General features: G+C 56.6%; 2 protein-coding genes across 4 annotated transcripts in view; both read left to right on the top strand.

Moving 5' to 3' along the window:
- Positions 1-27,083, top strand: part of SPNS3 (sphingolipid transporter 3 (putative)) — a 76,300-nt gene that overhangs the window by 30,340 nt on the left and 18,877 nt on the right. For 2 of the 3 annotated variants that reach the window (XM_029212879.1, XM_029212878.1), the window contains 4 exons: positions 6,127-6,192; positions 12,702-12,800; positions 12,901-13,072; positions 13,964-17,391. In XM_029212879.1, coding sequence (XP_029068712.1) covers positions 6,127-6,192; positions 12,702-12,800; positions 12,901-13,072; positions 13,964-14,052 — 426 coding nt within the window. In that variant the 3' untranslated portion in view covers positions 14,053-17,391. Of the gene's footprint in view, positions 1-6,126; positions 6,193-12,701; positions 12,801-12,900; positions 13,073-13,963; positions 19,522-27,083 lie in introns of those variants that run through there. The other variant, XM_029212877.1, reaches the window with a different exon arrangement.
- The window catches only part of SPNS2 (sphingolipid transporter 2), a 35,156-nt gene continuing 31,328 nt past the window's right edge, over positions 23,256-27,083 (top strand). The window contains exon 1 of the mRNA XM_029212875.1: positions 23,256-23,839. Coding sequence (XP_029068708.1) covers positions 23,470-23,839 — 370 coding nt within the window. The 5' untranslated portion in view covers positions 23,256-23,469. The remainder of the gene's footprint in view (positions 23,840-27,083) is intronic.

The raw sequence follows: 27,083 nt of genomic DNA, 5'->3' as shown, positions 1-27,083 counted from the left end.
CTTTCTTTCTTTCTTTCTTTCTTTCTTTCTTTCTTTCTTTCTTTCTTCATTTCTTCCTTCCTTCCTTCCTTCCTTCCTTCCTTCCTTCCTTCCTTCCTTCCTTTCTTTCTTTCTTTCTTTCTTTCCTCCCTCCCTCCCTCCCTTCCTTCTTTCTTTCTTCTCTCTCTTCCCTCCCTCCCTCTCTTCCTACCTCCTTCCCTCTCTTACTTTCTCTCGCTGTTTTACTTATTTTTTTTTGTATGTTTGCATAGTTCACATACTGAGTGCTTTCTCTAGCCTGGGTGTGGGCAGCTCTGCTCTGATACTGAATTTGCTTTGATGTAGTGTGGGTGACTCTTCCTTTTCTTCTGCTGTCTTCCTGCCTTCTCTGTGACCATTCTCTTCCCCAAAGGGGCTGCAGTTTGAGAGTTGAGTGTTAGGTTTTCTGTCGCCTGAGGGAATTGCAGGGCTCAGGTAAGGCAGGAGGGGCTTTGTTAGAACACCTGGGCTCTGCTCTCTCTTCTGAGATTTAGGTAAATGCTCTATCACAGGGTTCATTCTACTTAATTACTGGACCTTAGGCCCAGTAAAAAACAGTAAAAAATTGCTGTTTTTAGGCCTTATGTGGAGTCAGTAACTGGAGTCATTTATTCACTTTCACCACTTTTACCCATTTCTCCCCAGCAGCTTTTCCCACTGGTTCTCAGTTAAAGAGTGGAAACACAGGACCCCTGCTCAGTTTATTTCCCTCTAGATGCTGGGGCTTTGGAGGATAGCTCTGGGGAGGGTGGAGCTGAGAAGGGTTATATTCTCTACTTTACTCCAGAATTATCTGGTTTTTTTTGCCTTGGCTGCCAATATTTAATACTTACCTCATTAAGCTTTTTTTTTCCTTTGGTGAAAAACGTTTCTGCCCCACCCCCCGACACTATTTTTTACTTTTGGGGGAAGGGAAGTCTATGGTGCAATTGCAACCCTCCATTTTCACACAGGAGTTGCCCCAGATGATCTTTAAGGCTCCTTCCAGCCCAAACTAGATCGTAACCCTGAGTTCCCTTCTGGCCCAAGGAGCAATGTGGCCACCATGACACAGAGCAGAGCCAGCTTGGCGGTCACTGAGGCCTTTACATCCGGGAAGGGATGCTGCCCTTCTCAGCCTTGGCGATTCCTGAGCAAGGACCAAAGATGGAGGCCCCGTATTTGCTGAGCCCGGTGCCCACAAGGGAGTCTTGCGTGATGATTGGCAGGGAGCAGTCAGGATGTGTGTCCATTGTAGCTGTGGTCTGGGTCAGCTAAGGATTCCAGGGTTGACTATGGGACCTGCTGTCATCCCTTGGTGGCGAGACAGCTGGGCCGTGCAGGTGCCCCAGCTTGGGGGATCTCTCCTACCACTTGGCCCTTGCGGGTTTTTTGGACAAGCCTATTTATTTATTTATTTAGGCTGAGCCAGGTCTTAGTTGCCACGGGATCTTTAGTTGTGGCATGCAAACTCTTAGTTGCGGCATATGGGATCTAGTTCCTTGACCAAGGATCGAACCCAGGCCCCCTGCTTTGGGAGCAAGGAGTCTTAGCCACTGGACCACCAGGGAAGTCCCAGCCCTTTTGCTCTTGTGTCTTGGGCTGGAGTAACTGGGCCTTGCCAGAGGCTGCCTACGAGGGGCTGAGAGAAGCCCGCCTACTCTTCCTCTGAGGACCCCGCTTCCCTGCCAGGATCTAGCAGGTGTCTCTTCTTGGATGGGCAGCAGAGCCTGCAGTATCAGCTGGGTTCTCCAGGAGGACTGGAGCTCATTCCCCACCTGCCTGTCTGCCAGGCTGCTGGGCCTTTGCTGGCCCATGGGAGCTGGGTGGTACCCTTGTGCCCTAAAGACAGTCCCTGCAATTACAGGTTGGCAGGCCCAGGGAAAAAGTGTGCCAGCCGGCCCGGCAGCTTGCTGGTGGCCAGTCTGTGCCGGGGACCTGCATCCTGACTGGCTCAACCACACTGGGTGAAGAGTTGACCTGTGCAAGGGGAGGATCGGCCTTACCTCTGCCTGAGTCTCCACAAGCCCATGGGAGACATTTGCTTTCTCCCTACCTGGGGGCACCTAGAATCCATTCTTTGCAGTTCAGAGATCAGTTACTGCCCAGTTGTCAGACTGAGATGGACCAAAGTGAAGACACTGTCCCTTCCACTCCACAGGGGCTGAGCCTCCTCTGGGGCAGGTGCTCCAGCTTCCGTCCTGCTCCCTGCCCATGCCTACCTGTGCGTGCAGGTGTACGTGAGGAGGGTGTCTTTGTGTGTGAAGGTATGAGTGTGTGCATGTCCGAGTGCAGGTATGCACATGAGTGCAAAAGCAAGAGCGTGTTTGTGTACATGTATACGTGCGTGTGTGCCCGTGTGATTGTGTACAACTTGCTGTCTACACGATAAGACCACAAGCACGCACATGTACACGCTAGGCTGTTTTCCAGCCACCGTCTGTTTGGTTGGTACTCTTGCCACACATATTTTAATACTTAGAATGTCATCCCTGTTACCTGCTTATGTATGTGTCTTTGTGGTGTGTGAGTTTTGTGTATGTGTCCCAGGTTATGGGTCTAGGTATGTGTGCATGGGTCTTGGAGCTCTTGTGTGTGTGTGTGTGTGTGTGTCTTGAGGATGCACGTGTCTGTGCAAGCTTGTGTGGTTGTGTGTTATGTGAGTGCATGTGTCAGAGAGTGTGTGTGTGTGTGTGTGTGTACACGCCTCTCTGACTGGGGGTGACTAAGGCCAGAAATATGCATCATCACCGCCCCCACTGGAGGGGGAAATCCTCTTGAGTCTGAAATGGAAAGGCCAGGGGTTGAGGGGCTTCACGCTTCTCAGGCAGTATTCCCAGGCCCTATCACCCAGGGAGACGGAGTCAGGGTGCAGGGAACCATGAACAGGCACTAAGGGGACAAGGGCAGATTTCCCATTTCCCTTTCGGAAGTCTCCTCCGGGGCTGCTGTCGGGAGGGATGGTGGGGCCTGGGAAACTGGTGAGGCGGAGGGATGGGGGAGGCCTGGACCAGGCCAGCAGCAGTGGCCGGGAGGAGGGGGCAGATCTGAGGGACATTTAGGATGCAGAATGGAGAGGAATCGGTGTCTGGAGGGGTGCGAAGGCGAGCAAGGCATGTAGGAGCCCCCCGCCTCTCCCTTTCCATGTCTGACCGCTTGGGCAGCTTGCTGGTGGCCAGTCTGTGGGTTGGTCCTGTATCCTGGCTACCTCAGGCACCCTGGGCGAGGACAGTAACATGGGGGGACAGGAGGAGGGAGCAGGTTTGGGGACCTGGTCAGTGTGAGGGGCCTGTGGCCGTGCAGAAGAGGGCGTCCAGGGGGCTGAGGGGCCCGTGTGGGAGGAGCTTTGAACGGTCGGCTGGCTACATTCTTCACCGTGACTTAACTTCAGACCAGGGCCCTTCTTGTTTGTTTTGTTTTTTTAATTGCGGAACGCAAGTCTGCTTTGGTCGTGGAGGCCACTGGCTTCTCAGACCCGATTTGCACGCAGCCTGTGGGACCAACTGAAGTTATCTTGCAGCTTTAAAAGCAAAAGCTGTAAAAAAAAAAAAAAAAAAAAAGCAGAAGCTGTTGGTGGTGGAGGGGGCTGCCGGGGCGCTGGGCCACCCTATCGTAGTAGCGTTGGGGAAACCAAGGCCCAGAGTGTGGTGACTGCCAAGGGTGGCCCCACATGGCCAGGTCACACCTCTTTGATGGGGCGTCCCTCCAGGGGGTCACACCTCTTTGATGGGGTGTCCCTCCTTGAGCCCAGGCAGCCGCCTCAGGAGACTCTGTAATTACGGGATTAGGAGATGGCCTCTCCCCAGCTGGGCCTTTCGCTCCTCAAAGCCTCTGCGTGGAGGCGGGGATTTGGTGGCTTGGGGTGGGTTTCCAGGTGTGTCTGAGGAAACCTGGCATCCTCAGGCAGCTTGTTCAGCCTGAAAGGGCCTGTTGTGGCTGCAGCCTCCCTCCGATCGGCCCTATTTTGGGGTCAGGATCCACCCTGCTCCAGCTGGAGGAAGGAAAAGGTGTATCTCAGCATGTCCCGTGGGTGTGGGGCAGCAGCGGGGAGACCGCAGCACCCGCAGAGAGCAGGCTCCGTGTGGCTGGCCCCCCGGCTATGGAGGGTAGGATGCCTTTGAGCTGGAAGTGGGAGGAGGGCAGTGGCCTGGCAGTCCTGGTGGATGTGGGAGTCGAGGGAAGGATGGGTGTGAGCTGCCCTCATGTTGGTCCCAGGAGGCCGGGTTGGCAGACCCTGTGGGGCTGGAATGCGGGTCTGCAGCCTGCCTGGGCCCCGCCTAAGGCTTGCCAGCTGGCCACTTCCTGATTCCCACCCCTGTGGGTGCCCAGCCCCGGGCCCAGAGGGAGGCCCCGCCCTGCCTTCAAGCGTTGCCCAGTCTGTGGAGGGCCAAGGACTAGTGAGACTGGGAGAAGACACCCACTGCTCCCCCTTCCCAGTGGGTCCTGCCGTCTCTCCGCAGCCCCGGGCCACACTCCTGCCCGCCGGGCCTCGTGGGTGCCTTCCAGCCTCCTCGCCTCTGCTCACTACGGTTCTCTGCCTGGCACGGCCTCAGGGCTCTTCCAGACCCATTCTGATGCTGCCCATCCTTTGGGGCTCTGCTCAATGCCATCTCCACCTGGAAGCCCTCCGCATCCTGGGCTTTCCTCTGACTTCCCTCTTGCCAGCCTCGCCCAGCACTATGGCCTCTGGGACCTCTTGGAGTCTCCCCCCGACCTCAGCGATAGCTTCCTGCCCCTCACCTTGCCGCAGGGGAGAGGGGCTCACCAGAAAGTGACTTGATGTGTGACCGTGGGCCTGAGTCTTCTCATTTGTAGAGTGGATGTAATGATACGTGTCTTATGAGGTGGCTGAGAGTTGGATGGGTGACAAAAGTGGACACGCCTGGCGCGCAGTCAGTGTGCAGGCAGTGGGCCTTTGGTTCCGCGGTCCTGGGTGCTTGTAGGCCTTTGGGATCCAGAGCCTGGGCTGCCCCAGGCACAGCCCCGTGACTCCAGGAATGACTAATTCCACTCCAGCAATAAGCCCTTAGAAGCTCTGAGAAATGAGACTTTTCCCCTCCTTCTTGCTGCTTCATTAAACTCTTCTTGAGTGAGTGGAATGAGGATTGTCCTAATCCTTTGGCACGAGGTAGGGGGTTCAGGGAGCTGGGAGAGACAGGTACACAGCAGCCTCCAGATGGTGAGGCGGAGGGTGGGCACACAAGGTTATCCCAGCCCCACAGGTGCCTGGGGTGGGGGTGGGCACTGGACGGGGGCCGGAAGCCTTGTGTTTCAGGATGGCTTTGCCTTGGGCCAGCTGGCAACCTCAGACAAGCCCTGGCCCTGACCCGGGCACAGTTTACTGTCTCAGCCTTGCTCACCTCCCTGTGCTGCTCTCGGGGTCTGGGAAGGGGAAGGCCTAGGAGGGGCTGTTGATAGGATGCCTGGACTGGGCAGTCTGGCTGGCATGCAGTAGGCACCTCCTTAGTGTACACAGGCCTTAGGGGAACAAAGGGGAGGGTGGGCAAGTTCTGGACCTTTCCCCTCTGTTTCCCCACCTTTATTTATTTATTTATTAAAAAAATATTTTATTTACTTATTATTTATTTATTTTGGGTGTGCCGGGTCTTAGTTGCGGCACATGGGGTGTTTAGTTGCAGCATGTGGACTTGTTAGTCGCAGCATGTGGACTCTTCGTTGCAGCACGCATGCAGGATCTAGTTCCCCGACCAGGGATTGAACCCGGGCCCCCTGCATTGGGAGCACGGAGTCTTACCCACTGGACCACCAGGGAAGTGCCTGTTTCTGCACCTTTAAGTGTGGCCTGGGAGTCCTGGCTGCCTCCCTGGGTGACCTCAGTGGCTAGACCCTGGGGGCCGTCCATCAGGGGGAGTGCTCTTCCCAGGCCCGGGCCCTGGCACTCCTCTCTGGGTCACGGCTGCCAGTCTGCCCAGATGGGAATGTCTACCCACTCTGGAGGCTGTCGCAGCTGGGAAAACAGTTGCAAACCTCACCCACCCCAGTAAGTCTCGATGGGTCCTTCCTCTGGGCAGCCTCAGTCTCCTTCTCCACAGGTGGGAAGAAACAGCGTGGGGAGGGGCTGGTGACTGAGATCCAGGGAGCCTCATCCTGGCCACCCTTTGTTCACAGGTGTTCCTGGCCCTTGGGGAGCTGCTCCTGTCCTGCAACTGGGCCGTGGTTGCTGACATCCTGCTGGTAGGTGTGAGAGTCGGAACGGAGGGCTGGTCCTGGGGCCTCTCGAGCAGGGGCAGCTGGAGTCTGTCCTGCTCAGGGCTGGACTTCTGCTGTTGAGTGGCCTAGAGGCCAGGAGGGGCTTCAGAGACCATGGGGTAGGGGACCAAGGTCAATGAACAGTCACCTTGGACCAGGGGCCTCCCTGACAGTCTCAGACATATCCTTTGACCATCACTCCCATTTTGTAGATGAGCAAATGGAGGCTCAGAGAGGGCAGGTGCCTGAACCAAGGTCACACAGCCTGCAGAGGCACTGAGCCAAGACTGTGGCCCAGGTTTTTTTTTTGTGTGTGTGTGGTACACGGGCCTCTCACTGCTGTGGCCTCTCCTGCCGCGGAGCACAGATTCCAGACGCGCAGGCCCGGCGGCCATGGCTCACGGGCCCAGCTGCTCCACGGCACGCGGGACCCTCCCGGACCGGGGCACAAACCCGTGCCCCCCGCATCGGGAGGCGGACTCTCAACCACTGCGCCATGAGGGAAGGCTGGGCCCGGGCTTTTTGACTCCAGGCCTCCCTCCCTCTTTCTTGACTGCACTTCTCAGCGAGCAGGCTCCTTGGCCTCCACTCTGGGTGTGCAGACAGGGATGCTGGACTTCAGGGCCACAGAGCCCAGGTGGGTCCAGGCCACCCCAGCTCCCATATCATGGGCTGCAAGGCAAGGGGCAGGCTCAGGCTATAATGAGGGCTGATGCTATCCTGACCCCATGACTGCTAGGTCCAGAGTCTAGCAAGACCCTCCCTGAGCCTCACACTCTCCGTCCAGCCTCCCTGCCTCCTTCTAGGAGATGTGCAGGGAAACGTTTTGAACACTGAAGGGCTGTGCCCTTGTGGATTACACAGGGTCCCAGACCTAGGGACACCCCAAGAGCCCTCCTCCTGCCTCCTGGTAGTCCAGGGCTGGGTGGGCATGAGGGAACCAGAGCAGCTTGCAGTCGGCTGAGAGCTGTCCTGAAGGGGGTCTAGTTCAGGGGCACGAACCTGGATTCAGGAAACAGACCTGGGATTCAGCCCTGCTTCTGCCACCTACTAGCTGTGTGTGACCTAGGCAAGTCACTTTGTGTCGCCGAGCCTCAGATTCCCTGTGTGGAAAATGGAGATGAAAATACCTCCTGGATTATTGTGAGGGTGAAATGAGATTATCCATGTAAAGCTTTTGCCCTGTTCCTGGCACAGAGAATGCTGGCTGGGATTCTGACAGCAAGTCAGTGGTTCCTACTTTCTCATCTTCCATCTCCCAGAGAAATCCTGGCATCCTGGAATCTGAGTTTGAAAGGGCTGTGGGGAAGTGTAGTCATTTAATTAGCCAACAAAAGCTGCTTGAATACTGCTGTGGACGGGAGGCTCGCTCTCTGTCTAGATGCTCTGGGCCTCTTCTTGGCCCAGGCTCAGCGGATGTAGACAGGGCTGTCCTGTCTTTGACTCCTGGGTGGGTGTATCAGCTGCAGGGCTGGCGGGTCTTCTCTTTTCCTCCTTCCAGGCAGGAGACTTGGGCTCCATCCCAGACTCAGCCATAGACCTGCTGAATGGCCTTGGGCCTCAGTTTCCTTGTCTATAAAAAGGGGTAATCATGGACTTCCCTGGTGGCACAGTGGTTGAGAGTCCGCCTGCCGATGCAGGAGACACGGGTTCGTGCCCCAGTCCGGGAAGATCCCACATGCCGCGGAGCGGCTGGGCCCGTGAGCCATGGCCGCTGAGCCTATGCGTCCGGAGCCTGTGCTCCGCAACGGGAGAGGCCACAGCAGTGAGAGGCCCGCGTACCGCAAAAAAAAAAAAAAAAAGGAGGTAATCATAACCAGCCTGGCGGGGTAAGCAAGATAGCCTGAAGGAAAGCCCTCGGTATGTGGAATCGTGCTGGCAAATCCTTTATTTTTTGGCCAAGCTGTGCAGCGTGTGGCACCTTACTTCCCCGACCAGGGATTGAACCCGTGTCCCCTGCATTGGAAGTGTGGAACTGCTAGGGAAGTCCCAGGCAAACGTTGTCATGAGTGGGGCTGCCCACTTGTCCTCTGAATCCTGCCCCCTGCAGCTTCCTCCATGTCCCCCCCCCCCCGCCACCTGCTCCCTGCTGCACACGGCAGCCCTGCAGATATGTGAAGACTGCGCCTGTGTGCTCCCCCACCACCACCGTGTCTGTGTTTGCAGGAATGATTAACCTGGCAGAGCCAGGCTCTTTGTAGAGCTGTGTGTGGGCTGGGGACAGGAGAGGAGGGGTGAGGGGGCCAGTCAGCCATAGTCTGAGCCATCTGGGTCTGCTGGGGAGCTGGCTGGCACTGCCCAGGGGGCCGGGCTGGACATGATCCAGCCTACTTAGTGTTCCCCACGGTCCTCCCCTGGCTTGGAGGCCTCCAGCCCCTAAAGCTTAGTGGGGCCTGTCATCCCAGGAAGGCTTCTAGCCTCCCTTCCCCTGCCTCCCCACCTTCCCAAAGCCCCTCAGTAGAGGACAGCCTTGTGACACTTTGGTGGCCGGAGCTGGACCAGTCCCTGCGGTTTTTGGAGCTCAGTCCCCTGACAGAGAGAGGGGGAAGGCTCCAGGGGGGAGTGGTCTCCGGCAGTGGGGGGCTCCCAGCTGTGGGGTGGAGGGCAGACAGATGGCAGCTGGGGGCAGGGTGAGGAAGAGTAGGAGGTGACGTGACCTGGAGAGTAAGAAGCTGCGCAGGGGAGAGAGGAGAGAGAGGGTGGTAGCTGGAGTTGGCAGGTCATAGGTAGCTGGGGTTGCTTTTCTAGAGGTGAGGCAGGAGCAGGCTCCAGGGGGCTGGAGGGGAGATGGGTGGAGAGAGGCCAGCAGGGGGTGGGATGGGGCTGGGGAGGAAGCAGCCTGCAGCAAGGCAGGGGCAGGAAGTGTGGCGACACTGGTGTGGCAGGAAGTGCAGGGAGGTCCCTGCTGGCTGCCCTTGCTCCTGAAGCACAGAAGGTGAGAGGGCAGCAAAGCCCAGGAGCCAGGATTCTGGAACAGTCCACCTGCTTCCACTCCCAGCCCTGCACCTCTCTGGCTGGCCTTGGTTTGCTCAAGTGTGCAGTAGGTAGAAAGGTGGTACCTACCTACCAGTTACGCCCAGGCTACGCGGGCAGAGTGAGCTAAGCCCGTATCACACACGTTCCTGCGGGGTTGCTGTGGGCTCCATGGCCCCATGTCAGTCCTGCCTCAGGGACACGGCTCTCTTTGATCTGCTTATCCACAAGGAGGAGAATCCAGATTCTCTCTGGGGAAGAGACCGCAGGGGCTCTTCAGTGGTTCCCAAACTTCACTGAGCCTAAGAATCAGGTTTGGGGGAGCTTGTTACAAATTCAGCTTCCAGGCCCTCTGTCTTCAGAGTCTGATTCAGTTGGGTCTGTGTTGGGTCGAGGGATCTGCATTGCTGTCGAATGTCCTGCGTGATCCCGGTAGAGCCGATCCTCAGAACGCACTGGAAAACACTGGTCTAGTGTAGCTCCCCAGCTCGTGAACCCTCTGCGACATTCTGACTAGTGCAGTCCGTCCCCTTGTTCACCTACTCTCTGATGGGGAGCTCACTCTTTGCACGCTGGGAAGCCCCTACCTCCTGGTGGGTCAGTTAATAAAAAGGACCTTGGCTCGTCACAGCCAAGACCCACTTCAGACCCACCTCCGGCAACCTCCCCCTGCCCGGCGGGGCCTTGGAGCGCCTTGCTTCCTGGAAGGCTGGAGAGTGTGTCTCCCCAGATGAACTCCCTGCTTCCCCAGACCTACTGATGGGGTCTCTGGCTCCCTCCACACCCTCCTGTCTGTCTGGGCCCCGCTCCAGCTTACCCACCGCCAACCGTGGGGAGTAGGGTAGAAGGGGGACTCGCTCCAGGTCTGTCCTCCAGGGTGCTGGAAATCCGCCACCAGGCTCACCTCCCACCTCCTCAGCACATCGCCACCCCCTCCCGCTGGGGGATCATCACCCTCCTGTTCTCCCTCTGTCCGGTCTCCATGCTTCCCTGCTCTGCCTGCTGCCCCTAGGTAGCCGTCTGCTCACTTGTCTGTCTCACCCTCCCAGGGGTGTCTGGGTGGGAGGGCTGAGTGGGGAACGTGAGGCAGGCTGCCAGGGAGTCTGCACCTGGTGACTGGTGCAGTAACCAGTAACCGACTTTCTGCACTCCCTTGATGCACGCCCTTGATTGGCGCTGGTTATGCCCCTGGATATAAAGGGAACAGCTCTTCTAAGGAGGGCAAGTCAAAAACAGAGGGGTTTTTATCTCGGAATAGAGTGTGCCTGGAGTTTTGGGAACCCAAAAGCCTCTGAACTTCTAAAATTACCTGCTGGGCTCTCTAGCTGCTGGTGGGGCCCAGCCTTGACCCTTGGCTACGTGGAGACCCTGGGGACCCAGAACAGGCAGGGGGAGACCTACCTCTCCCGCCACTGGCATCAGGGGCTGGTCCAGGTCCCGCAGGTTGGAGTTCCTGGGAGGGGAGGAAGGGAGGGTCCAACCAGCCCCTGCACGGACTTTTTTGGACACTCAGAGTCCATCTTCTAGGAGGCCCTGCCCTTCTGCCCAGAACCACCAGTGAGTAATCACATAATTATGGGGTGAGAAGGTAGCACTTGGGGAAGGTGCAAAGCTGTGGTCAGTTCCTTCTCAGGCTTGTTGGCAGGTCCAGGTGATGGGTGGGAGGCCCGGCCTCTTTCACCACCTGGACAGAGTGGCTCAGCGCCGGTGACTCCGGGACCAGCCGGTCACCCTCAAGAGTGACTCTTACTGCCCTGCCCACCCACAAACCCCTCTCTCCAGTCCCCGGGCTCTGGCCTTCACACCTTGGCTCACACCGTCCCCTGTCTGGAGTTCCCTTCCCTGCTCTCGCTGCCAGTTAGCGGTTTTCGGGGCTTGGGGTGAGCTTCTCCTCTTGGTTCTTCTCACTGTTTTCCAAATGTTCTATAAAAAATGAGTAAATATTGCTGGAAAGTTTCCTTCTTGCTTCTAACAGCAGAATGGTCAAAGGTCAGACCCTGGAGAAGAAGGCCTGGGATCAAATCTCAGCCCTACTATTTCCTGGCTGGGTGACCCTGGGCAAGTTACTCACCCTCTCTGTGGAGGGTTTCCCATCTGTAACATGTGGCTAGTAATCGTATCTCCCTCATGGGTTGGTTGAGCGGATATATAAAATATATATATGTATATGAGATACAGAAAATGCATACAGGAAGCATTTAATAAATGTTAATTATTATAATAATAATTATTATCATTGTTATTATTCTCTGATGGGCTCAGATTATGGACAACTAGGCCTTGGGGCTAAGGCTCTGGGGTGAGACGTTTCCCTGTGGCTGCCCTGTTGGGACTGTGTGACGTGTGGCTTCTACTTGAACCTCCTGCCTCCCTCCCCTCCCATGCTGCAGCCCTGGGCTCTGGCGGGGCCTCTCCTGAGACCAGTCTCCTTGATGGTTCTACTTGACTTATTGAGTTGGCAAACTTTCAGCTAGTCCCCTCTGTGCCTGGTGCCTTGCTGAACCCCAGGGACCCCAAGAGAACTTAGGCAGGAACTTTGCTGCTGGACAATGTAAGGGTAAGGGGAGGAGGACCATGAACCTTCCAGCTGAGGGGGATGTGCCTTCAGTTAGGGGTGCACACGAGCTGGGGGAGCTCAGGGCAGGCACCTGAACTCTGGGAAGGCTTCACAGAGGCGGTGACCCAAAGGTCAGTCCTGAAGGATGAATGGGGATGCTCCAGCTGGACCAGAGAGGGGAAGGCTTGCCAAGCAGAAGGCACAGCATGTTCAAATGCCTGGAAGCTTTCTGCCCCTTAGAATCATAGGGCATGATTTCAGCCTGATGTCCTCCAGGTATCAGATGAGGAGCGATAATGAAAGTAACCCTTTATGTAGGTACTATTATTATCCCCATATGGGGTTGAGGAGTCTGAGGCACAGAAAGGTGAAGTGACTTGCCCAAGGTCACACGGCTAGTGAGTTGGGGGTGTGGGATTGGAAGCCAGACAATCTGACTCTGGAATTCATATTCTTAACCTCCCAAGTGGGCCTTTTCAGCAAGCCTGCCTTCAGTCTCTGCCCAGAGGGGCTTCTTGAGATGGGGGCTGAGCCCTCCACACCACTCTGCCCAGGCGCCCACACGTGCAGGCGCCTAGCTGTGTACCCGCTCTTCACCCCACAGCCCACACTGCTGCCTTGTGGGCCCCTGAGCTGGGACACACCTGCCCCATCACTGTTGTCACAGCCACGCCTGGTCGCCCTGACTTAACAGCAAACCCTCAAGAGGGGTGGCCTTCATCAGGGACCCGGCAGCTCCATCCCAGGGGACCAGGGAGCCTTCCTGAGCCTCCAAGCGACCTGATGGCTCAGTGGTGGGGCTTCAGGCGTTGGGTTCGTCAACCCCCTGCCATCCCACTCTCTTAGCCAGCCTGTCACCCCGCCAGGCTGGTCCTTGGCAGCCGGGGGACAGAATAGGGCATGAGGGGGCACCTACTCCTTGCCCTCGCTTGGGGAGCTCCCTTGGTGCTTCTGTGTTTTGCAGTCCGTGGTGGTACCCAGGTGCCGGGGGACGGCAGAGGCGCTTCAGATCACAGTGGGCCACATCCTGGGAGATGCCGGCAGCCCCTACCTCACTGGACTTGTAAGGCTGGGTGGATGGCCGGGCTCCAGGGAGGAAGTGCACTTGAAGGCCTGGAGGCTGGTCTGGTGGGCCCGACAGACCCAGCCTGTCTCCTCTGCAGATCTCCAGCGCCCTGCGGGCTGCGCGTCCCGACTCCTACCTGCAGCGCTTCCTCAGCCTTCAGCAGAGCTTCCTGTGCTGCGCCTTCGTTATCGCCCTGGGTGGTGGCTGCTTCCTGCTGACTGCACTGCACCTGGAGAGAGACCAGGCCCAGGCCCAGGCCCGGCAGACAGGTACCCCTGCCACCTTGCACCCATACCAGGCTCAGGGCTGACCCTATAGGAGCAGGATCACCACCCACCCGCTGAGCCCCTGGCTAGTTTATTTGTTCATCCATTCACCCGTAGTTATTACGTCCCTGCTATGTGCCAGGCAAGGCTGCAGATGGTGGGGAGTGAACACCAAGTCCGAGCCCCCATGAAGCGAAACAAACAGAAGTAGAAGATAGAGTATGTTCAAGGTGATAAGTGCTACGGAGAGACATAAAGCAGGAAAGTGGGGAGAGAGGAACAGGTGGGGGCAGGTTGCAGTTTTTGAAAGGGTGGTCAGAGAGGTCCGCACTGCGCGGGGACTGAGTCATGCAGCCATCTGGGGAAAGGTGCTTCTGGCAGGGGGAAAAGCTAGTGCAAAGGCCCCGAGGTAGGAATGGACCTGATGTGTTTGAAGACTGGCAAGGAGGCCAGTGTGGCTGGAGCCAGGAGCAAGGGGGCCAGTGGTTGGGACGAGGGTGACAGTAATGGGACCAGAGCGTGGGGGCTTTGGGGGCCTTTGCAGGGACTGAGTCCTTACACAGAGTGAGATGGGAGCTGCTTTCTGGTTTCCAGTGCACAAACCCCAGGGTGTCTGATTTACATCCTAAAAGCACCACTCTGGCGCTGCTGTGTTGAGAACAGACTGTAGGGGGCTAGTGTTGAAGCAGAGACGCCACAGGAGGCCCTGCAGCCATCAGGGGAGAGCAGTGGGGCTGGGACCATGGTGGTGGCATTGAAGGTGGGGAGAACAGGTCGGATCTGGAATTTATTTTGAAAACGGAAGCTAGAGGATTTCATGACAGGCTGTGCCCAGGCCTCGTCCCCAAACGCCTTTGACTTCTTTGGGGCTGGCTGAGCGATTTCTTCCCACAGGGATCCCCGACAGCAAGGACGTGCACAGCGAGGCCATGGAGAGCCAATGCCTGCTTCCTAGCACAGGTGCCTCCCCAGAGGACCCCTGAGGCCCCTGCCTTGCAGCGAGGAGGTCCCACCCACCCTGCTTGCACCTTTCTGGGCGGCCTCCACTGTATCAGTGCCTCTGCCCACCTTTGACTGCGGCTCCGGGACCCTGGCCAAGCTGCACCTGCCACTTCTTCGCTCCCAGCTAGAGAGCTGGCAGCGCCTGTGGCTGGGCTGGGAATTGAGCTGTCAGCACCCTTGGTGGGAGGCCTGAGCCTGTGCCTGCACCCAGCACGAGGCCACGCCAGCGCGGGTCCCTCAGCCTGGCTGCCAGCGGGCCCGATTAAAGTGTGGCCAGTACAAAGCCCGTGGATATAGGCCTTTAGACCTATGTTATTTATAGCCTCAAGGTGTCTCTCCTGGGATTGGAAGCAGGAGACGGGGAGGTGGGCAGTCTGGGCCAAGGACGCAGGGCTGCTCAGCGTGGGCCTCTGGGTGTCCGCACCCTGGACCGCCTGCTCTGACCCAGGTTCCCCAGTCTGCAGGGGCAGCCCTCTGCGTGCGTTCACCCTCTGAACGAAGTGGGGGCTGAATCAGTAGTCTTGAAGAGGTTTCTACTCCGGTGCTGGTGTGGGAGTGTGGCTGCAGGAACCAAGGAGGCACTCAGAGGAGTGCCCAGGCCTGCGCAGACCCACGCTGGGGGGCTGGCATGGCTGTGCATGAGGGCCCTGCTCTGCATCCCGGCCTCCTCCCGCACGGGGAGGGCCGGCTCGCTGGGACTCATATTTGCCCCTGGGCTTGGAGCAGCTGGGCACAGTGGGCCCCGCAGGAGATCAACAGCTTCCAGGCGGGCAGCAGTGGGGAGGCATGTTCTTTCCGCCATGAGCATAAGCGGGTCTCCCCTGCCCTGGTGCCCAGCTAGGCAATCACTGTTCACTTGCTGATCGCCACTTGCGGTGTGCCAGGCTGGGCCTGCCTCCCAGCAGCTGTGGGCAGAGCAGTGACCCAGACTCACACTCACCTCCTGACCCTTGCTTGCCGCCCCCCTGCCCCCCTGCCCCCCTGTGGTGTCCTCCCTGCCCCTTATGTTGGATGGGACGGGCTCCAGGAGCTGGACACTCCCGCTCAGCCCGCGCCTGCCACGCTCACCCCCAAGTCTCAGCGGCCCCTCAGGAGCAGCCGTCACCAGGGTGACCTCCCCTTCCACCCACGATCTGATGCTTGGCGCTCCTGAAACAGCCGGCCCTGAAGTTAGGAGAGAAAGGATTCATGAGGCTGCATGGTAAGGGTTCTGCACCCAGTTACAGTGTGGGTGCGGGAGAGGGGCGCCACTCCCACACCACCAAGCGATTCTCTGACTCCCGCTGGGGGTCCTACAATTCAACTTGACCCTGAGGCTGTCTACCCAGAGATAGCATCAGATTCTGCAGGGTAAGGATGCAGTGCAAAAGACTGTCCCTGTCACCCCTGTGCCACGCTTCAGATGCCAATCACAAGTCCAGGCTGTGACCAATTGTAAATCCAAGGTTCTCACAACCCCTTCCTTGGGTTCCATTAATGTGCTAGAGAACTTAGGAAACCCATTTACTCACTATATTGCCAGTTTATTATAAAGTATAGCTCAGAAGTAGCCAGATGGAAGAGATGCATAGGACAGGGTATGGGGAAAGGGCGTGGAGCTTCCACGCTGTCTCCAGGCACCACTCTCCCCAGATGTCCATGTGTTCACCAACCCGGAAGCTCTCCGGACCCAGTCCTTTTAGATTTTACGGAGGCTTCATTACTTAGGCATGATTGATTAAACCGTCACTGGTTGATCTCAATCTCCAGCCTCTCTCCCCTCCCGGGAGGTAGTTGGCGGGGGTGGTGGAGCTGAAAGTTCCAACCTTCTAATCACAAGGCTGGTTCTCTGGCAAGCAGCCTCATCCTTAGGTGAGTTCCAAAAGTCACCTCCTTAACAAAGGAAAGACACTGTTAGGGCTCTCATCACCTAGGAAACTCCAAGGGTTTTAGGAGCTTTGTGCCAGAAACAGGATGAAGACCAAACATATATTTCTTATTAGAAATCACAGTATCATACTTAGTTTCCTCTGAGAAGGAGGCAGTCAGTCTGTGCGGGATTCACTGGTTGTGTGACCCGGGCCGCTTCCTGTCTTCTCTGAGCTGCAGACTCCCCAGCTATATTTATGAGGTGTGTTGAATGTGATTTTTCTAACCTAGACCTCATGTGATTTCTCACGGGCTGGGTCTAGGTCCACAGAAGCCCAGCTCCAGGATCTTCCTTCCTATAATCCGGGGGAGGACCCCTGTGAGATTCAGCTCCCAGGAGATGGGCAAGCGCTTCCCAAGAGTCATCAGCTACCCCCACCTCTCCCACCTCAGAGTCCTCAGGCTGGGGAGAGAGATCAGAAACCTCATTTATGCCAGTTCCAGAAACATGCGTTGGTACCAATGGGTGCCCATCTTGGTGTTGGGCAGTGACTCCAGCCCTGCCCTTGGACCTCACAGCCCCAGAAGGAACAGGGAAACGCTTGGCTGGGCCAAGTGAGGCACACCGCAGAAGAAGGGGTTACATCCCTCAGAAGCTTTGAGGAGTCAGCCTAGGAGCTGGTAAAAAGCCAGAGGTGTGGGGAAGGGAATCCCTGGTGGATAGAACAGGCAGAGGTGTGGGGAAGGGAATCCCTGGTGGATAGAACAGGCAGAGGTACAGGGGATGGGGCGGAAGATACGTGATGAATCACGGAGAGGTGTGGTGTGGTCAGGAAGGAGGGGGTATGTGTGTTTTGGGGGAGAGAGAGGGAGCGGGAGAGACTGGCTGGGACCAGAGGGCTCAGATGCCAGCCGAGGAGCTGGAGCTTGAATCCTGTAATCAGGGAAGTTCTTTCTGACTCAAGTGCTTTCTGGGGTTTGGGTTGCCAGGCAGGGCAGGGTGGTGCTTTCTGGGACTGAGCTAGACAAAATGCCCCACCAGGAGTTTATACGATGTTATCATCCGAAGTGTTTGGAGGCGGGGCAGGAGCAGGGCGGGCTGGCAGACTCTGGGAGGGGGAGACCAGTATCTGTTCTGCAAGCAACCTGACCCCAGCTGTACTCAGCTCCCACCCCTTGCCTCTCTGGGGCTGGTCACTCAGACCTCACTGTGCTGAGGTCGCAGGTATAGGTCTCTGAGAGCCCAGCCACTCGGGCTAGGCAGGAGGAGTGGTCAATAGAACACACCTTTCTGGCCAACAGGGCACTTGCTGGGTGATCAGTCCCTGATACTGTGGACTCACTTGGTGGGAATGTTGATGGAGGAGCACACTGCTGAGCAGGACGAGGCCCTCAGACCTGATCTGCTCACATCATGTGTTAATTGCTCTTCCAGGACACACGCTGCGTTCCAGCTCCCAGGTGTCATCCAGGTATGCAGGTGTGCTTGGTCAGTGTGCGTGTGCCTGTGCGTGCTCATCTCTGTGTTGGTGTGTGAGCACGTGAGGAGGTGTTTATAGGGTCTGGATGAGAAAACTCTTCTTCCACCCTGACCTCAGGCTTGGAGGGTTAAACACGTGCGTCGAGATGGTCACCCCAGTCCTGGCTTGTCCCCCTGCAACACCAGACATCAGTCTGTTTCATTCCCTGAAGAGTCTATCTTTCCTCCATGCCTGGGTGGGCCTGTGAGCCTTCTGGTTTAATGCAGCTGCAGGAGGCAACCAGAGGTTGTTGGAGCCAAGCCTTATCTGACACAGGGAGGTATGGGACTGCACGTGCTCTTTCTGTGGGACCACATCAGTTAAGGTTGTAGGGTGGTGTGCAACAGAAACTGACTGATACCTTAAGCAAGAAAGGGATTTGTTGAAGACCTCAGGAGCTCACAGAATCTATGGGAAGATTGGAGATTCAGGAGCCAGGGCTCCGGGGCCACCTTATTGGGACATTTTCTCCCTATTCTTTTTCCTAGACTGGCCCAGCAATATATTTTTTTGTTTACATATTTGGGTTCCATGTAAAAGTTTGAGAAAACGGCTGTTCTGCTAAAAAAAAAACAAAATGCTGATCCAATACACCTTTGAGGCCATCTGCACTGGAATGTGAATTAAAGGCCTAGATTGGTGTCCTGTGACATCAAGATTTAAAGCCCTGGCTGAGAGAGTCCAGTTGGATCCTATGCCCATGCCTTGATTTATAGCTCCATTAAGACCAGGAAACCAGGGTCACTTAGCAAGGGAAATGGACATTGAGCATCAAAATAAAACATCAGTGAAAGAAAAAAAGACCAGAAAAAACAAACCCACAAAAACCGACTATGTCTATTACAGTGATCCTGGGCAGGCCAGTCCTCTCAGATGCAGCCTCTCACGGGACAGGGAAGAGGCTGGACTCAGTGTCCTTCAAGGGATTTTTCACTTCTTATAGTCTGAGTCCATGATCAAAGGAGATCGGAGCGTCTGTAATTCAGAAAGTGTTAAGAATGTTCAAAAGACAGAACAGGAACTTCTGTGTTAGTGGGGACTCAGAGGCATCTGTACTGAGCAGGAGAGAGAGGCAGAGACGAAGCGTTCTGAGCAAAACTCGTGAGGCAGGCCCAGGCTGGGGGATGGAGGGGCTCCAAGAAGTCCCCAGCTTGGCAACAGTGGGAGCAGAGAGGAGGTGTCCTCTCCCTACCCGTGGGTGGTGACCTGTGGAGAACGTATTCAAAGGGTGGGAGGGAAATGGCACAGGGAAGCTAATGGAGGGTGGAGTCAATCAGGGAGAAAATGCCTTTACCAGAAGGGCCCGGAGAGGAATCTGGCTGGTTCTGAGTCACGCAGAGCAACAGATACATGATGCAAATCAGCACACACTTACTAAGCACCTGCTAAATGTCATTTACTCATTCAGTCACAAACATTCTCTGAGCACCTCCTCTGTCCTGGACAGCGGAAGTGAATCAGACAGCGTATGGGCCCTTAAGGCTCACGATCTGTTGTTGGGCCGGTGGAGGGGAGTGGTGGACTCATGTACAAACATAGTCAGCACAATGAGTTTGGTGTGATGGAGGAGGGATACACAGGTTACTCAAGTAACCTAGGGGAGGAAATGACAATTGAAACAAGCAGGTCAGGGAGGGCTTCCTGGAGGAAGTCATGGCTGTGCTGGATTTCTGAAGGACTAATGGGAGGAGTGACCTAGGTAGACAGCGTAGGCAGAGCAGGACTAAAAAGCCGGGGGAGGGGGCTGCCCAGGGGACGCTCTCCGTGGTCCTGAACCATCAATGTGTTAGTAGGACAAGGGCTTTTGTGTTGAGGGGAGAGCGGGGACTAGAGACAACTGCCCCCAATTCCTGCCACTCCTCTGGGCTCCAGGAAGTATCATAACTATGAGCGAGTTCAGGGAGATCAATTTTCAGTGTAGACGAGTGTAATTTTGAGAGATGGGCAGTAGGCTCTAAGGCTGGAGATTGGCATGGGTCATGAAGGGTTATCGGAGATCATGTTAAGGAACTTAGATATTTTTAAAAAATTAATTTTATTGAAGTATAGTTGATTTCCAATGTCATGTTAATTTCTGCTGTACCGCAGAGTGTTTCAGTTATACATATATATATTCTTTTTCATTTTCTTTTCCATTATGGTTTATTACAGGATATTGAATATATAGTTCCCTGTGCTATACAGTAGGACCTTGTTGTTTATCCATTCTATATATAATAGTTTGCATCTGCTAATCCCAAACTCCCAATCCATCCCTCCCTCACCGCCCCCCCCACTTGGCAACCACAAGTCTGTTCTCTGTGAGTCTGTTTCTGTTTCGTAGATAGGAACTTAGATATTTTTAATCCTGTAGGCAGTGGGGAGCCATGGAAAAGTTTTGTGCAAGGTAGTGCTAGGGTTGTATGTGTGACTTAGAAAATTACTGGCAAAAAATATGAAGAAAAGACTGGGCGGGGGACTTCCCTGGCAGTCCAGTGGTTAAGACTCCGCGCTTCCACTGCAGGGGCTGTGGGTTCGATCCCTGGTCGGGGGACTAAGATTTCACATGTGGCTGAAAAAAAAAGAAAAGAAAAAGACTGGAGGGGAATGTTGGAACAGGTGGTGTTCATCTTTAAAAGGGTCCAAGTGAGACATGGAGAGGTTTGAGCTAAGTCCATGAGCAATTGGGACACTGGGAGATATTAAAGAGAAAAAATGGACAGGCCCTAGAGGTGGGAGTTGAGGGAGAGGAAGGAGTCCCAAATGGCTCCCAGGTTCCCAGCTCAGTGACAATGTGGATGCCGCTGCTATTTGTCAAGAGATAAATGATATTGGGTGGGAGCAGGTTTAGGGGAAAGACAATGAGTTCAATCTTGGATGTGCTGAGTTTAAGGTGCTGGGGGATATCTAGGGGGGAGTGTGCAGGAAACTGCATGTGGACCTAGTGCTCCGAGATGAGGCCACATCTAGAGATGGAGGTTGTGGTGTCCTAGGGAGGTGGATAATTGTTGAAAGCCCAAGCATGGGTGAGAGGCTGCCAAGGGAGAGTGTGCCATGTGAGCAGGGAGGAGACTGAGGCTGAGCCCTGGAGACACTCCTGTGTAGGGAGATGGGCAGAGGGGAGGTGGACTGAGCTCCCAGGTGGCAGCCGTGGGGGAGCCAGTATTTCTCAGAGTGTGTTCTGCAAAGCTGTAGTCATCTTACGAGATGTTCTGTGGTCTAGTACACATGGGGACATGGCAGCCTATACTTCCCCATGGGAGACTCCCAGTGTACACTCTCAGATTACAGACTCTGAAAAGTTCCTCAGTTAGGAAACCTAATTCTCTGTGTTTATCCCACCATTTCCCAAATATACTTGCCCTTGGGACACTGGCCACTAATGAAATGTGCCCATTTGTTTTGAAATTATGGTCTAGACCTAATGAACGAATATCAGAAGGCCCTTTAGCCATCATTGAGTTCAGCCTCCCATCACGTTGATGAGAAAGCTCTGTCCTGGAGAAGCTAAGAGCATCGCTATGGGGCAGTAGAGGAAACACTGGATTAGGGGGTAGACACACCTGGGTTTAGTGCAAGCCTCATCATTTACTAGTGACCTTAGGTAGATTACTTCTCTTCCCTGGGTCTCTTTATCTGTGAGATGAAGACAAGAACCCTACAAGTTCTCTAGCTGATGGTCCCAGAGGCTCTCAGGAGGCCACGGTGACTTGCCCAGGGCCATACAGCCCAAAAGGGCTTATTGTCCCCCCATCACCGTGCCTTTGGTGGCCCCATATCCCACCTAAGGACCCACTCTAGAGAGTGCCTTTGAGTTAAAATCCCAGAAAACCCCACAGACTGGGAATGGCTGGCTTGCTTGGTGGCAGCTTAGAGGTCCCCCAAATTTGAAAGGCTCAAAACTCTGCCAATTTTCCCCTGCTCCAGAGCCTACTCAGTGGTGGAAAGGCAGTGCCATGGAAAGGGAATGCTCCCCTTTCTGGCTAAGGCCTAAAACTGCTCCCTGGGCAGAGCTGTGGCTGAAAGGATGAGGAATTTTGGGGAGTGGGAAGGGGACCATGGTGTTGGGCTTAGAGCCATGGTTCTGCCTTCTTCACTGCTGGACAGGCCCCTAGCTGGCCGCATCGCCCCGCTGGGCACTGTCCTTTAGCTGGCACCATCACACAGTTATGAAAGTCAGTGCCAGGGCTCAGTCCCAACCCCATGGAGCTCCTAGGTCTGTCCTTCCCTGTTTAATCACCTGCCATCCTGGGCCACCCCGTGGAACTTCCCTCACCCAGCTTTGCAGTCCTGGGCTCAGCAAACTGGAAAGAGGCAGCAAGGCAACTTTCAGAATGAAATCTGTTTTCCTAACCCTCCCGCCACAGTCATTCATACCCAACACGATGAAGCATATTTTTAGTCACTTTGCAGAATTTAAAATACACCTCAAAGGCGCCAAGAAACACCAGCTCGGGGATTAACTCTGCTCACAAGAGACGGTGGGGCGGGAGTGGGGAGGGGTGACTTGTGCTGTGTCACCCGTTGGCTATGCCATGACTCACTGTGGCCGACACCTTCACGAGATGCACCTGCCCACGGATGTGGGATCTGGAGCAGCCTGTAGTGGGAACCGAGCTCCCAGCCCAGGCCGAAGGTATTGCACCAACCTGGGTCAGCACCAGCCCTGCTGCCAACTAACTGCATGTCCACGGTAGGGTCACTTATGGGCCCTGGAACCTGTGTGTGAAGAACTCTGGTTTCCCAGGCTCTGTCTACTTCTACCATTATGTCCTCAGCACTCTGTACAGGATTTTCATTTCAAAGCTGCAAACAAATGAATGGGGGAGGGAGCTTACCAAAACCACAGCCCCTCTGAGATGGGTGAGAGTGGAGATTGTGGCCCTGAATACAGAAACTACCTGACCACTCTGCGCAGGAGACAGGGCGCCCCGCTCCCCCAAGGGAGGACCTGGGGGACTTCCAGACCCTTTAAATCCTATCCTCCTATCTACCCCCAAAGAGAGAAACTGAGACCCAGAGAAAGTTAGGGGTCTTGTCTAGGGTCATGCCACACACCAGGGCAGAACTGGGCTAGGACCCAGCCTCCTGTCTCCCATTGAGGGCTTTGTCGTGCGCTGCTGAAGTGTGATGCTTGCGGTTGCCCGTTGCCGTGCCCTCAGGAGAGAAGGCCCCCTTTCAATGCCCTGTTTCGGGGGTGGGGCAGGGGGCCGGTTGGAGCCCTGGCTCTCTCTCCCAGGGGCTGCCTTTCTGAGGGGCAGGGGTAGGGTCTCGGTGTGCACACAGGAATGGGCCCAGCAGGAGGCAGGGGGCTGGATCTGAGCTTCCAGATGGGTGAGTGCCATAGCCTTCTGTGACTGGTGGAGGCCTGGGTCCCGGGCCAACCCCCCACCCGGCACGCTTCTTGGTTCTTACACAGCCCTCCCTGAACTGATTAAATCATGGCGGGTGAGTAGCTGCTGGAAAGGCCGTGGGCCCTCCTACCCGCAACCCCTGACTTAACCGTCTGAGACCCTCTCTCCAGGATGTCCGTATGCCCTGAGCTCTAGCCTTCAGCTTTCTCCCAGAGTCTCCGCCTTGGTAGGGGGCGGGGAGGGCACTGAGTGGGTGCTGGGAAGTCCTGCTTCCCGGACGCTACTCTTAGCTCCGCAGCTCCCCACAAACCCCCTCCGGGTCCTCGTCAGCCTCGGCGGCCGCGCGGCTCCAGAGTGACTGCGCCCCCGTCGGGCGGGAGGGGCTCTGCGGCCCGCCCCTCCTCCTCCGCCCCCCGGGGGCAGCACGTGCGGGGCGGGGCTGTGGCCCGAGCCCGGGGCTGATTGGGCGCGGGCCTGGTGGGCGGGGCCGGGCCGCAGCTGTCAGAGCAGCGGCGGCGGCGACCGCGGCGCACCGGGCTGAGACGGTGGCAGCGCCGCAGCCGGGGTCGGACCGCAGGAGCCGACGGGGCCCGGCCGGGATGGTGCAGCGGCGGCTCCTCGGCGCACACACGCACTGAGTGGGCCCAAGCTGGGCCTCGCGCCCCCCGCGCCCCCCGCCGCCCCGATCCCGGCCGGCATGATGTGCCTGGAATGCGCCTCGGCGGCGGCGGGCGGCGCGGAGGAGGAGGAGGCGGACGCGGAGCGGCGGCGCCGGCGCCGGGGGGCGCAGCGAGGGGCCGGCGGTGGCGGTTGCTGCGGGGCGCGGGCAGCGGGCGCCGCTGGAGTGGCGACCGCCGACGATGAGGTGCAGACGCTGTCGGGCAGCGTGAGACGGGCCCCTTCCGCACCCCCCAGCACCCCCAGCACCCCCAGCTGCGCAGCCGCTGCCAAGGGCCTCGGCGCTCAGCAGCCCAAACCAGCCAGCTTGGGCCGCGGGCGGGGGGCAGCCGCTGCCATCCTCAGCTTGGGCAACGTGCTCAACTACCTGGACAGGTACACCGTAGCAGGTGAGCGAGTGCCCCACCCAGCCCAAGAACCAGGACCCTCTGCCTCGAGGTACCTCGGGGAGGCTTCGGTCCCAGGCCCCCTATATCCAAGCCTTTCGTGGGGTCCCTAAGGGCCCTCCGTTCAGGCACGACTGGGCAAGTGATGCCCTGAGATCTACTGGTCCAATCCAGGGACCGGCCCCCGTACCCCCGGGCCTGGGGTTGGGGGAGTCCCCACCCCTGGAGTAGCCCGCGCGTCCTCGGCAGCCCTTGACGTCCTATCCGTTGTCCTCTTCTACGAGAGAGTCTCCTTTGCGTCTCTCTGCGTTCTGACCTCCGCGCCCCCATCCGCCCCAGCCTCAGGTTCCCGGGCCTCTCCTCCCCTTCCCCCAGCCCAGGCTGTCTGTCGGTCCGTAGCCGGTCAGTTCCTTCCTTCCTCCGCCGTCCCCACTCCCCTGCGTGCGTGCGGCGAGTGCGCGCGCCCCTTGCGGGTGTGTGCCAGGGGAAACCAAGTGTGTGCTCGCGGGCGGCGCGGATGTGTGTGTGAGCGTGTGAGCGCGTGGCTGACAAAGGCTTGGGGCTGCGGGGAGCGGAGGGAGGGGCGGGGCGGGTCCGCGGCGTCTGGGGACCCAGGATGCGGTTTGCAGCTGGCCCTGGCTAGAGGCCCGAAGACGCCTCCCCCTGTTCTGTGTCGCTTGGGGCCTGGGGTAGGGCGCGGGCCACTGGGGCTGCCTCATCCTCTGTGAGCATCTCCGGGAATCAGCCTTGGGGAGGGGCTAGAGGTAGATAGAACAACTGAGTTCTAGCCCCGGATTTTCCCCCTTGTGCTTGGTGTGTGACCTTGGGCCGGTCTTAGCCTATGTTTAGGTCTGTTTCCCCGTTTGAAAGGTGGTTGGTCCTCAGGCCCTTTGGGGATGGAAGGGCGTTCTGGGATTCCAGTCTCCTCGCTCCCCTCCCATAGTTCTGGGGTGGGGGGCGGGGGGGTGGTGGTGCCTGTGAACAGGGGTTTTCCCTAAATTGAGCTGCCCCTCGGTGGGAAGGGTGCAGCCTTGAGAGAAAGAGACTTTGGCCAGGCTAGCACGTGGGGGCTCTCTGCCATGGGAGAGCAGTGACTGGATACCTGACATCCCGGCGTGCTGGCCTAACCATAGCTTAGTAAAATCTGGAACTAGAAAGAAAAAAAAGATGGAGGAATTTTGGACAGACTCGAAAGAGAACTAACTTTGTACCCATGGAGAGAGGCAAGCTCTGGCTTAAGCCATAAAACATATGCCACCTGGGTGCCCTTCCCTAGGACTCAAGTCTCCCCCTCTGTTGAATGGGCTTTTGTGTCAAGTGGAAGGAGGAACTCTGATGGGAGAGCAGAGGCTTCCGCCTTCCCCCACTCCCACTTTCAAAACCCTTTATCTCTCTGACCCTCCCTGCGGGGTGTTGGAAGTGGGTACCAGTGTCACAGTTTCCGGGTCGAGCTCAAGGGGCTCTTACTTCGGCCTGGTGAGCAGGAGTACCCAGCACCGCCCAAGTGCACCAGCCCCTGTGCACCAGCCCCATGGCACACACATGTGCCATGCTGCCTGGGACCTGGGAGCTTAGGTGCCACCCTAAAGTGGGGAGAAGTCAGAGAACACGGGGGGGCCTGTAGTTAGTGCAACATTGACTTCTGTCCGTAGATGGGCAAACCGAGGCCCTTGTCCAAGATGGCCCGGAGAGTGCGCGACAAAGCTGGTGTTCGATCTGCCTGTTTCCCACCCTCTCAGCTGGGCAATGAATGGCCTGCTTCTAGTGCTGTAACACACTCCAATTTGTTTTTTCATGCCCCTGACCACCCCCTCTGATATTCTTAGGGAAACCGACGCTGCTAGGGGCTGAGGTGCGACGGTGGGATCAGGGAGGGCTGGCGCTTATCTGCCCCCACCCCCACTTGCGTCCCAGAGTCAGAATGCGAGAACAAGATAGGAAATTTCTGGTGAATTGGTAAGGGGGGTTGGGGCAGTAGGGAGGAAGGCCCGGAAAGCTCTGTGCAAACACCGCCTGAGCTGTGCATCCCTCCCTGTCCCTCCAGGGTGGGAGCTCATGCACCACCCTGCCCCCAACACACAGCATACACAGATTTCCTCTCCGGATAAGCCTGGCTCCCTCCCTCTCTCTTTATGGTAGATTCTCCTACCACCCCCACCTTGCTGCCAAGTTCAGTTTTCAGGAAGATTTACTGTCTCTATGGCAACTACTATGGCTTGATGTATCTTGGGAGACTGGGGGGACCGCAGGGGAATGGTCATCCCTGGCCCCAGTCCACCTGTTGCTGGCTGTCCAGCTGGGACAGAGGAGAGGAGGCAGACAGTCCACTGCTCAGTCATCTTTGATATTTGCGCCCACCTGATCCCTGAGAACCTCACCATCTGGCCCTGCCTCCCCCATCAAAAAATGGGTGAGTTCCCACTCTCTTCCTTTAAATCTGTCCTGTGCATTTCTGTTTTCATGGTATAGACCAGCTCTGTCCAAAAGGGATATAAATGCAAGCTACGGATATAATTTAAAATTTTCTAGTAGCCACATTAAAAAAGTAAAAAGAATAGGTGAAGTGAATTAATAATGTATTTTATTCCACTCAATATATCCAACATAATTCAACATGTAATCAATGTAAAAGCTACCCATGGGATAGTTCGCCTATTTTCATACTGAGTTTCGAAACTCAGCCTGTTTTACATTTACAGCACACGTCAGTTTGGACTAGTTGCTATTCAGGTGTCCAACAGCCACAGTGGCTCGGGGCCACCGCGGTGGACAGTGAAGGTCTAGAGTCTGATTCCAGAGTTCACATCCAGGCTCTTCAACTTCCCAGCCATGTGACCTTGGGGATGTCTCCTGAGCCTTCTGGGTGATCATTTCCTCCCCTCCACCTCCCGGGGTGTGTGGCATAAATGAGAATGTCTCTTAAGCCAGACTCCTAGGAGAGCTTCACAAATGTCAGCTCCCTGCTCTTCCATGGCTCTGCCCAAGCTGTGCCCTGGCCACTGTGCCCTCCTGTTTCTCGGTTTCTGACAGTTCCTTTCAGGAAGCGTTGGCAAACCCCTCCCTTCTTCACCAGGGCTGATCTCCATCCTGGGAACTCCAGGAGGTTCTGCCTCTGCCCTAGCATTCCAGCGCCACCCCCGGTGATCTGGCTAATTATGGCGTCTCCACCTCCTTGTTCTCCTCCCCCTCCTCCCCCCCCCCCTCCCATCCTCCCCTCCCCCCCCTCCTCCTCCCCTCCCCCTCCTCC

Source organism: Monodon monoceros, unplaced genomic scaffold (assembly GCF_005190385.1).
Source record: "Monodon monoceros isolate NGI ecotype Baffin Bay Population unplaced genomic scaffold, NGI_Narwhal_1 Super_Scaffold_9, whole genome shotgun sequence".
Lineage (NCBI taxonomy): Eukaryota > Metazoa > Chordata > Mammalia > Artiodactyla > Monodontidae > Monodon > Monodon monoceros.
This window is presented reverse-complemented; position numbering and strand designations above follow the sequence as displayed.